The 12686-nt window shown below is 41.3% G+C and overlaps 1 protein-coding gene across 1 annotated transcript in view; it reads right to left on the reverse strand.

Moving 5' to 3' along the window:
- SLC6A5 (solute carrier family 6 member 5) overlaps positions 1-12686 on the reverse strand; it is a 65107-nt gene that overhangs the window by 32284 nt on the left and 20137 nt on the right. Inside the window, exons 8-10 of the mRNA XM_027852559.1 lie at positions 10708-10842; positions 6429-6532; positions 4486-4610 (exon numbers count right to left, since the gene is read on the reverse strand). Coding sequence (XP_027708360.1) covers positions 4486-4610; positions 6429-6532; positions 10708-10842 — 364 coding nt within the window. The remainder of the gene's footprint in view (positions 1-4485; positions 4611-6428; positions 6533-10707; positions 10843-12686) is intronic.

Below are 12686 nucleotides of genomic sequence, written 5' to 3' on the forward strand. Positions count from 1 at the left end.
TTTTCCCAAGGAGATGAGATGTTTAAACTATAGTTATGCCCAAGAAGGAAAACATAACATAGATAATCTGAGCTTGGAGTTCTAAGATGGCCCAAGTTCAAGTCTAGCCTCTGAAAATTACTGGCTGGTGTGACCCTATGGAAGTCCTTTAACCTCTCAGCGCTTTAGGCAACTCACTAAGAATATGAGATGCAAAAATGGTGTTCACTTGTATTGACAGTGGGATTTTCTTCATCATTGAAAACATAGGTCAAATCCCTATCTTTATAGATGGGGAAAACCAGAGATAAATGGCCTAAATCACTGGAAACTCCACTCCATTATCACAACGATAAAGTCAAGGGAACAGGATCCTAGTAGTCAGAGGTAATAGGACTCTGTGTTGCCAGGCAACCTGGAAATCAATCCATCCTGCTTTGGGCAGATTATGCTCTGAGACAGTGTAGGTGAAAGAGCACTGGGTCTGAAATCAGAGGTCCTGGGTTCAAATCCTATCACTGATGCTAATTACCTGTCACCTTGGGATTGCCAAATAAAGTTTCTGGGCCTTAGTTGCCTCATCTGTAAAACGAGGGAATAGGATTCCAGTGCCATTGGCCTTTTTACACTCCCATTCTAATCTGTGTACCTTTTCACTGGCTGTCCCCCATGCCTGGAATGCTGTCCCTCCTTGCCTCTGCCTTTTGGCTTCCCTGGCTTCCTTCATCACCCAGCTGCAGGAGCGTTTCTTGGTCCCCTCAATTTCTCACACCTCTACTCACACTGTACGTGCTTTTTACATCAGGTTATTAGCATGTTGTCTCTCTCATTCCCATGTGAGCCCCTTGAGGGAGATTGCTTTTCTTTTTATCCCCAGCACTGAGCATAGTGCCTGGCACATAGTAAGCACTTATTGCCTGGCTGACTGACTAGAAAGCCTTTGAGATTCCAGCTCTGTGTCTGTGGTCTCATAACCTATAACCTTGGAAGGTTCCTTCCAATTCAGTCATGCTAACGTCACCACCACCACCCCACTAGAACATAAGCTCCGTATCACCAACACTTAGCCCAGCACCTGAGACGTGGTGGGTGCCTAATAAGTGCACATTTTAGCAATGAATAAATATATACAATGATTTCATCAGTCTTTTTTTCCACTTCAAGGAGAAGTAAACAGGATGCTATTGTGTAGAGCACTGAGCTGGGAACCAGAAGACTTGGGCTCTAGTAAGTTAAAGTCCTGACTTGAATCAATTAAATCAATTAATAAGCATTTAATAAGTGCCAACCTAGCAGCAGCACTGTGAATGAATGTTCTTAACTATTAAGATGCTAAGTTAGGTCTGGGAGTATCCCATTCTTAAATACAAACTTGCTGCTTCCCAATTCTTACCACATCCTTCTTGAAATATTGCTTCTCTCCCAGCACACACTACTGTTCATGCTCATTGAATTGATAGAGAACTACTAACTCCGAAGGAAATTCTGAGGCTGTCACTCACCAGGGTATTGGCCATGAAGTGCCCTGCCATCCACCTGGTTTCTGAGGCTACCCTCTGAGCTGGGCTCAGACAAGCCATTCCATATGAACCAGGCTCAACAGCAACACAGCTCAGAGGTATCACCGATAACAGCAAAAATGTACTTGCTACTTCCAAAAGGCCTGTAAGAATGGCAGAAAAAGACTTTTGGCCATATTTCCCATTGCTTCTTCCCTGGGGAACCTCAATCAAGTACTGGATGAGGAAAAAGCCCCATATTCATGAAGTCAACCTTCTCTGTGGCTGTCTCACTATCTCCTTACAGCCCACAGTATCTTGTGCTGTGTATATAGAAAGCTCAAGGCTAGGAATCAGGCTCTCCAAGTTCCATTCCTAACTCCAAAGACTCTGACAACTTACTTCTGATTTCCCTCATTGAGAAAAGGCTGAAAAGTCCAATTTATGTCATAGGTCACTGGGCGCTTATTTTCTAGTATAATCCAACTCTGAATTCTTCCCTCCAGGCTGGGTAGCAGCCAAAACAGCCCAGGCAGATGGCAAGTTCATTTTCTTTCCATTCCATTGGTTATCCAGTCCAGGGTTTAATAACATTTTTGCTAAACACCTACTTCCAGCCCAGATTTATTATATGTTTTGGAGAATAAAGTATCAGTTCTCTCTTCCTATCTATAATGGAGCCCATAATCTAACTAATCTAATCTAACCTTTCCTCTCCCTACTAGCCAAACAAATCAAATCAGAATTAATGCCCAAGAACCCTGGCAATTTATTTCACAATGCCCTGTGATTTTCTAGGTATTAGTTAGAATTCCTTTAGCTATCTATATCGGGGGATTTTTCCAGCTACAAACATTCCAAATCATCCTTTCTCCTTTTTTTTCAAAGTAGTTCACACATTTTTTTCTTCTGCCGTTCCCAGATGCTTCTCCAGAAAATTGCCTTGAAACTTTCAGTCCATCTCATATTCTGTAAGTTATAGGTCACTTGAGTACTTGTACACATTTAACTCATTATCTCCTGGAACTTTCCTATATTAATACAGGTTCCTGCCATCTTATTGTAGATATTACTCACACTGAAGGATCTGTTATCAAATGACCTGAGTTCAAATCCTGACTTTGCTAGCTACTTTCTTCCTGTGTGACCCTGGGGAAGTCACTTCCCCTGCTGTCCATGTAAAATGAAGAAGTTGGATTAGAAGACCCCGAAAGCCCCTTTCAGCTCTAAGTCTATGACTCCTATTATTAGATCACAAACAGGGTGTGCTGGTAAATGTTTAACAACCATCTTTCCAAGGAGAAAAATGTACCCACTAAACAATTTTAAGTTTGGTCTGCACTATTGACACTTTATTAAGTCTAGATAACCAACAAGACAATAAATCAGGCCTGATTTTTAACACTTGCCAGTTTTCCCAGGTGTAAATATTCACACTGAAACCATACCAATCTGTTTTCCCAAGCTGGTTCATGTGGGCTATAGTACACCCCTGGACAAACAACCATATTAGTGAAGACAGATTTAGGTGGGGGTGCAGGTAGGTGCTGGTAGTGGAGGAAAACCACTAACAAAAGGCTCTGCCCCTTCACTGTTGTCGTTTAAACACTCAACCATGGGATAAGCCACCTCCTTAGGTTCATTTTGTTTGTTATTCAGTCATTTTAGTCCACCTCTTCATGACCCCATTTGGGGTTTTCTTGGCAAAGATACTGGAGCAGTTTGCCATTTCCTTCTCTAGCTCATTTTACAGATGAGGAAACTGAGGCAAACATGGTTAAGTGACTTGCCCAGGGTTACACAGCTAGTAAGTGTCTGAGGCTGGATTTGAACTCAGGAAGATGAGTCTTCCTGACTTCAGGCCTAGCACTCTACCCACTGCACCACCTAGCTGCTCCTCGTTAGTCAGATACCAACACTGACTGACTACAAAAGGAGAGAGATCTTGGGGTAGTAGAAAGAATACAAGTTCTGGAGTTAAGAAGACCAGGACTCAGGTCCTACTACTGACAAACACAGGCTATGTGACACTGGGAAAGTCCTTTCTCTCAGTGTCCCATGCAACTCGTTAAGACAATAAATTACAGTTATGTCTCTCTACAGGTAGTTTCCTAAAGAGATTAAATTACAGGTCCTAACTGCAAACAAAAAAAAAATCTGCAAGACACTGTACTAGCCATATTAGAGACAGAGCATAGAAAGCAAAATCTCTCGTAGAATCATAATCATAGGATGTGAAGGCCAAAAGGCAGCTTGGAGATCATCAGTTGAATCCTTCTATAGAAAAGGAAATTGAAGACCAGACAGGTCAAATAATTTTTACCAAGGTCACCAATACAGTGACAGAGTTGTGGCGTGTGGTTCAGAGATTTCAATATCATGCAATGGATTCCCCATACCATCCCTCCCCTTTCCCTAACTTCCCCTCTCTTCCCATCCTTGAAAGGAAAGAAAAGGTGGTTATAGACACATTTTGCTAAGTATAGATTTGAGATAAAATCCATAAAAGTGCTTTGGAAATAAAAATCATTTATAAAAGTAAGATATTTCCATTCATGTTATTATTAGAATTCCACAAACGCTCCTACCATCATTACCCAAATGATTGTGCCTGACATTGTTTTTATAATCATCAATTTAGTCTAATAAATAATCCCCCTTCAACTAAAATAGACCTCACAACTTATTTACTCTGATTTGAAATTAATGAAGAAAGGTAAGAATGGTGGTGGAGGGAAGGAATATTTCAAAGCATCCTCTTCGCTAGTCTACAAAACCCTAGGACTCAGCAAACACCAGAGAAACCAGCAGAAGTCATCCAGCTCCCATGGTCTGATTCACTCTGTCCTCACCCCCCATTCCTAATAGGAATCCATCACATGTTGAAGACCTGAGTGCCAGGCAGAGTAGGCAAGTAAGCATGATCCACTGAGGTTTCAATTACATTGTAGTGACATGTATGGTGTCAACCTTAAAGCATGATCCAAATGTAGGTTGTGTCCATTACCTTGGTCAGCCACATTCTCAATGTTTACTTTGCGCTCGTTTGCCATGAAGCCAATGACAGAGAAGATGACAAAGCCCGCAAAGATGCTGGTAGCACTGTTGGTACAGGTGACAATGAGCGTGTCTCTGGAAAGAAGAGACAAGAGCCATCATGTTATACTTACCACCTGGGCGTGAGCATGGCCCATGGTTTCAAGGCTACTGCAAGTAAGGATTATGGCATTCATTGTACCTTTATACCTAGCACAGTGGCACCTAATAAATATTGGTTGGTTGATCAATAGTTGAACGTTCACCTATTCTTATTATACATAGGTTTCTTCTCTATAGCCTACTCACAAGAGGCAGGGCCCCTGTACAATCTTGCCATGTAATTTGAGGGATGTGCAGGAATACCCCAAGCCAAAAGTCCACCCCAGTATCTTTGTGTTTAGGCACTATCTCTGGAAAGTCGGTTTAAATATGAATGTGTTCCCTGCAATGGACAATAGCGCAATCTTTTATCATCCATTATGGCATCTGCCAGGATTTCTTTATCAGAGGAGAGCAGAGCAGGACCCTGAGGGGAGGGGATACAGAGCAGGGATGTCCTTGGGGGACAGACATGGCAACAAAGGATTGGAGGATAAGTAGTGCTGGAGACAGGAAACTTGATTGGGGCACTGCATTGCGAACTGAATAGCCAGACAAAAATTAGGAGGCCAGAGGACTGAAAGGCAGAAGAAAAACCCAAGACAGAAGGTGGGAGGAGCTGAATGGAAATTTCACTTACTTCCCAAACATCATCTTTGTAGAAGCCCACTGTTTCCCCAAGTGAATAGGTTTGTCCAGCCTGCACTAGCTGAAAGTCTTTTCTAAAGTGACAGGGATCCTGCATTCCTTTGCATTTTCCATGTGCCTACAAATTTTCAAATCCTTCATTAACAAGTAATTAAAACATTATTCATCCAAACACCTTGGCCAGGCATTTAAGGCCTTCTTTCATAAAGCCTCAATTTATCTCTTCAATCTATTTCTCTCTTCTCCTCTATAAATACCTCCACTCCTGTTTTCCAAACATTTCTTAGGCTTTCCTGCCTTGGAGTTTTTGCTTATGTGTTTTATCAAATCTGGATTTCTCTAACTATTCCTTTCAGTTACTGGAATTCTTCCCATCCTTCAAAGTCTGGAAATAATCTCAGCTCATTCAAGAAAATTTTAACAAAGACCCCAGCCCAAAGAGATTTCTTCCTCTGAGTTCTGATAACACTTACTCTCCATACCACTGATTTGGCATCTTTCATGGACAGCAATCCCTGATATTTTCAGATACTTTTCAGGTAGGCAGGTCCTTTCTCCCTATCTAGACTATAAACACCTCAAGTACCAAGGCCATATCCTAAATTTCTTGGTATTTCCCAATAGCACCTAGCACAGAAATTTTCCTACAATAGGCTGCCAGTAAAGGGTATTGAATGACTAGTCTAAAAGAATCCTCCCTCTTTTGGTTGGAGAGTTGGTGGCTTATGGGTGTAGAATGTTGAATTATACTATCAGAGATAGTCATGTGTGTTGACTTGACTTAAATATTTTTCTTTGTTGCGAGGGAATGCTCATGTTGGAGGCCAGTGGGCGTATCTAGTAGTGATAGATATAAAAACAAAAGGCTATTGAAATAATCCAGGTCTAGGGTGATGAGGACCTATGTTAGGGTAACTGCTGTGTGAGTGGAGAGAACAGCACTTCTAAGAGAAAACCCCCAGGAGCTTATAGTATGGTGATTCTGACCTACCACTGACTCCCTCCCTGCCCTAGGAAAGCCACTATCTCTTCAGTTGGGTTAAGGGTCAGAGATTGATTTCACCAATCCTGACCCCAGGACTCTGAGTTCAAGCCTAGGGCTCCACCCCCTCAACTTCCTCACTTCTCCACTTCCATGTCAACCATAGCCAGGTTCCAACCTACCTGTAGCAGTTGTTGTGGAATTTGTTGTAAGAGGAAAGAGTAATCAGACCTCCCCATGCAGCAGACAAAGAGAAGAAAATCTGAGTTGCCGCATCTTTCCACACCTGTGTAACAAAGGAAAGGAAATGTCAGGTTAAGTTTAGGGGCAAACCTCAGTGGAATTAATGAGGGGAATTTTCCCAGTTTCACAAAATCCAAAGGAATTGTACCAAGTGCCCTGCAAAGTTGGGGAAACTCAGCATGTACACCATCTCAAAAACATAAATGAGTCAAACATATTGGATTACAATTGAATCAAATGAGACAGAAGTTGATCTGGGGAATAATAACTAAAGTCGTCACAGAGAATGACTCCTGGTGGAGTAATTCACACCAGAAGATACCTGATAACAAAGAACTTAAGTTAGCTGTCTTTGCTGGGAGTTTTTCCCAAAGTCTACGGGATGAAATCCATCAATTTAGTAAATATATTTGCTTATTACTTCGAGAAATATCCAGACTTCACAAAATCTGTCTGCAAATGTGTAAACCAAAGTATAGAGAAAAACAGTTATTATTGACCTGGGATGTTCCTAACAGATTTCTCCTCCTTAAAATTTAAGGGTTGGACTAAACCATCTGGGAGAGTACGTACTTCAGCCCAATCACTTCTATGCAATGAACAAAGTTCTAATGCTCAGTTAGATCATAAATAAGCTTCGAATTTTTGTTTTGATGTGTCATCTAGGGTAGAGAAATTCATCAAAAATGCCACATAATAGAGTCTAACACAGGTAAACACTTTCTTTCTTGCACAGCCACCTTTCTATTCAATGGTCTCACTACACAAGTTTGGTCCTCAGTAACAATTGTCCTTATCTCTGCTTTGCAGAGACTGTACCGTACAGTGGATAAGACACTGGCTTGGAATCAGGAAGACATGAGTCAAATCCTGCCTCTGACATAAACTAGCTCTGTGACTTAGGGTAAGAATCTCCTACTCATTGTGAATGAATGAATATTGTACTTCAAACAAATCCCTAGGACTTACCTACTAAATTATAGACTAGTTGCAAACTATGTTGATAGCAGACGGTGCCCATACCAAAGAGTTCCCATAATGAGGATATCACAGATCTTTCCCATATTTGTATAGCTCTGTTCAATGATTACTTTCTGTCTTCCATCTCACTATAATGTGGCTAACAATATCTCTTGCCCCCTTAATGTGTAGCTTTTAACCACCTTCATAAAGCAGTGGAAGGATAGCAATGAGTGAGATCTGAAGACTGCCACAAGTGCAGGGGGATTCAGATAGATAGATAGATAGATAGATAGATAGACAGACAGACAGATAGACAGATAGATGGATGGATATATATATATGTATTACATATATGTATATATTAAACACATGTTTATAAAGTTGTTATTGAGTCACATCTGTAAGTACACTTCCATGCATGCTGTAATTGTTGGTTTGCAGGGTCTTAGATTGTGCTGCCTCACACAAGAATATGTGAATTAACAGTGGGCAAAGTCATCTCACCTCTCTAGACCTTGGCTTCTTCATCGGTGTAATGAAAAGTTTGGACTAGATGGCATCTCAAGTCCCTTCCAATGCTAATCTAAGATGCCATGACATCAGAGGCCCCTAAACCACACACCTTAGACTAACAAGATGGCACGGGGAGTCACCAACTCCAAGCCTTCCTAGAACCGACCTGCTAGAGTACCTGAAAGACTCCTGCATCTTCACATGTGCACCCCTACTGAAACCTAAGGACTGTTGGGTCCTCCCATCCACACTGCAGCTGAATCCTCCTATAACTGTGTTTTATCCCCCAATTATAATGTAAGCCCCTTGAGAGCAAAGGCCGTCTGTCTTGTATTTGGGTCCCTAGAGTTTAACATAGTTTTCAGCACATAGTAAACTCTTAATGAATGCTTTTTAATTCATTAGAGAGAGATAAAACTTCGGGATAAATTGTCCCGTTCACTCTGAAAACCAATCTCTAGCACTTTGATGCAGTCTGAGGTGCATATCTGCCAGAATGAGAATGAGATTTGGCCAGTGCCTGATCCTTCTTATTAAATACGACAAGGATAGTGACTAGCAATGCCAGAGGTACTGTCCAATAAAACCCCAGTCTCCAGGGACACAGACAAGATAATCCTGTCCTGACTCAATGACTGAGTTCCCTGACCCTGGGCAGAGTGCCAGAAATTCACAACAAAGGAAGCAGTAGGAGGTGGTCACCTACAACTGCAGGGACAGTGTCCTTTGGATCACGGACTCTTGCCAGATGCCAACACTGCAAAAGCCCAGTCCAAATTCAAGGCCAATGAGAGCAACCCATCAACCAGGTGCGCAGTGTCAGCTGACAGATGAATGTCGCCTCATAGCCTTCTTGCTGGCAACCCCACTTCAGAGTGGCTCCTTTGTGCTGAGAGCACTGGCCACATGAGTGGTTCACCTCTTTGTCATCTGCTGAAGCAAGTCTTCCAAGCAAGGCTCAAACCCAAAGGTGCTGTCTTCATTGCTGCAGTCCCTAGGGATCATAGGAGCTTAGATCTAGAGTGAGAGGAGACCTTCAAGGTCATGAAGTCCAAGCCTCTAATTTTACATAAGGTGTTGTGCCTGAGATCGACAGCTAACTGAGCAACGATTCAACCTCAGGTCCTCCTTCTAACTCCAAGTGCAATGGTTTCCATTGCATTGCAGTGGGGCACTGGCACATGCACCATATATGTACTCCATATATAAAGGAAACACAAGATTAATCTTTTTTTTCCAAAGTGAGGAAACTCCTGTCATTTAAATAATCAAACTGTCATTTATTGATTTTTGCACACTGGGAGTTCTTAAAATAGGAACACAGTGATGTAGCATGAGAGAAGTTAGGACAGAAAAAAACAATGGTGTATTCCGTGCCCACTTCGGAATGCTGGGAGTAATTAGTGTGTCTGGTCCCTTTGGAAATATAATTGCTTCATGGTTGGCTGGGTACAGTTAATTTCCAACCTGTGTAACTTGGCTTCATAGACATAATCATTATTACCACACTGACATCATGAGATAGTCTGAATATTATCAGGGGGATTCCATTTTTCATTTTAACACTATCACATAACCACATATGAGGCAGGAGATTTGGACAACTGTTCTAGGCAATCTGGAAAATACTAAATATGCATTTCTTTTTTGTTTTAATTCATTTTCTAAATTAAAATTTCCTAAATTTATAAATTTATTTCCAGGGCTACATAGAAGTGTAAGTAATCAATCAGCCAACATTAATTAAGCACCAATTATGTACCAGGGCATATGTTGGATGCTGAAGTTACAATGATAGGAATGTAACTGTCCTTGCTCTCAAGAAGGGATGTCCACAATCCATTGTCTATGCAGCAGACCAACCCCCAAAAATTTACCAGATGGTGACGGGAAGGAAAGTGATATTGATAAGTGATTCTAAGCTGGTTCTTCCTACACATCTGTCCAATCCATCCTACATAGGAAATAAGTCTAAATAGCTAGGTAGCATTGATATGGCACTTTTAGATTTGCAAAGCATTGCACACATTATCTCCTTTAATTCTCTCAGCAACTCTGGGAGATAGGCGCTATTATAATCCCCATTGTTGTTGTTGTTCAATCATTTTTCAGTCATGTCCAACTCTTCATGACCCCATGTGGGATTTTCTTGGCAAAGATACTGGAGTGGTTTGCCATTTCCTTCTCCAGTTCATTTTACAGAAAAGGAAACTGAGGCAAACAGGATTAAGTGACTTGCCCAGGGTTATACAGCTAACAAGTGTCTGAGGCCAGATTTGAATTTAACAAGATGAATCTTCCTGACTCCAGGCCCAGCACCCTATCCACTGTGCCACATAACTGCCCATCACCACTTTACAACTGAGAGAACTGCAGCAGAAGAAAGAAGAAGACTTGCCCAAGGTTGCATAGCTAGTAAGTGTCTAAGATAAGATTTGAAATCAGGTCTTCCTGACTCAAATCTAGCACTCTTACATACTGCACCATCTAGCTTATTATTTACTCTACTAAATTATACCCTACACCAATGCTGATAGCAACCCTTCCACTATAATAACCTAACAGATTCATCCAATGCACTTTCTTGAGACACCTCGAGGTGCCTCAGGACCACATATCTAGTAAATGGCAGAGGCAGGACCAGGATGTAAACTCAGCTTTCCCTGACTCCAAGCCCTGTGTATTACTCACTGTCCCACATCACCTTTCACTAGAGCATTGTAAGTGAAATAATGAGCTTACTGTAGCATCGGTAAGTTTCTCCCACTTAGGTGTAATGAAGTACCAAATTCCCGCTCCGGCTCCTGGCAAGGTAACTCCTCGGATGAGTAGGATCACAAGCACAACATACGGGAACGTAGCAGTAAAGTACACCACCTAGAAAGACCGACAAACAATCTTACTTTGAATGGAATGGGTCGAGACTTTGATGCACATGATGGCACACGCATTGACACAGCCAAGAACAGTCTACTGTAGGCACAGGTGGACAAGCTGTCAAGATAGCAGGTCCACCACTCCCAGGTCCTGCTAGAGCTGATGCTGGGAAGAAGGGGGAGACCTGGACTGCTTAAAAGTTCTAGAACACGAGCTCTTAACTTGAAGTCTGCAGAACTCAAAAATGTCCATGGAAAGAGTTCAAGGAAGTCAGTGAACTAGGATGGGAAGAAAAATACATATAAATGTGAGCTAACCTTTGGTTTTCTTTGTAATCTTATGTATTTTATTTTGTGAATTTAAAAATATTCTTTCGAGGAGTCCACAGGCTTCAAAAAACTACCAAAGAGGTCCATGACACCAAAAAATGGAAGAATCCCTGGTCTAGAGGAAAGAATTTTTGCATATATTCAGATAACTGGCAATCAGGAATATTTAAACAGGAGAGGAAACTCATCTTTGTTGTGTACATCCAGTAAAAGGAAAAAGACACTCAATCCACAGTCAAACAGTAATCCTGTTGACATGGATGTGAAAGAGGCATGGATAAGGTCACCACACTAATAGAGTATCTACCTCCAGTGATATAAGCAGAGGGAGTAATGCCCACCAGAGGAAAGAAGATCCTTACCCCTTGGCACCTACAGAACTAGGATACCCCACCTACCCGCCCAAAGGCACTCTGCATTCTCTCTTACACTCACTGCAACTCAAAATAGCAGCAGGTTTGGGGTTCGGAAAATAGATGCCCAAAAGGTTGTAGGAGCAGGAAAGAAGAAAAGAATGGGTATGCATTTGGTGTCTGTATTGGCTTTTAGAAAAGGCAGTGGTTAGTCATATCCCTCTCTAAGAGATCTGAGACTCTTTACTACTAATAACTAGGGGTCTTTTTTCTCATAGTGCATAGTGAAGAAAGAGGAATCTTTCTTTGTCAACCTGATTGAAAAGATGATAATGCTTTGGAAACAAAGAGTCAGCCAATAGTTTACCAGTCTCATTCTGATTTCTTAATAAATATAAGCTGGGGAAGAATACACATATACAAGCACTGCAGAAAAAAAAATAACATTCAGAAAATGGACCATGAGTCAGCAATGCAGTAACAGGGAGCTTTATGTATTTATTCCAAAGCAAACATGCTATTGGGAAGGATAAACAGGATTAGACCAGTTGGAAATGATAAGATGAACTTCTCACTATATCTATCTCCAATCAGTCCTTCACCATTGTATTGTGTCTGACTCAGGACTGGACAACTTAAAAGGGACATGGGGAAGAGAGGGGTTAATGATGCACCAAAAATGATTAAAGATAGGGAAGCAAAAACCTAAGAACTATGTCAATCCGAGTTCTCCTTTCAGAGGAATGGTGGGCTACAGTTGCTCCATGTTGCAAGGTGCCTGCTTTGTCAGTTGGTTCTAGGATTATTGATTTGGAGCTAGAAAGAATCTTAAAGGTCATCTAGTCCAACTTACTCATTTTACAGACAAGAAAACCGAGGCCCAGAGAGGTTATGTGATTTACTGAAGGTCATAGACAAATAGGTAATAAATGGTGGAATCAAGATTCCAACAAAGGTCTTGTGACTCTAAATTCAATCCTCTTTCCATTGGCCCATGTTTTTCTTTGTGATGAGAAAAGGTTGAACGTTAGAGGACATATTGGAAAATAACCATTTTAAGACCAAAGGGCATTGATAAAAGTGTTGGGTGGTTTTTTTTTTTAATCCAAGTTAGTGTTTGTTTGTTTTTTATTGTTGAGCTCTTCTACAAAAAAAATAGTGA

Source organism: Vombatus ursinus, unplaced genomic scaffold, assembly GCF_900497805.2.
Source record: "Vombatus ursinus unplaced genomic scaffold, bare-nosed wombat genome assembly UNPS02009770.1, whole genome shotgun sequence".
Lineage (NCBI taxonomy): Eukaryota > Metazoa > Chordata > Mammalia > Diprotodontia > Vombatidae > Vombatus > Vombatus ursinus.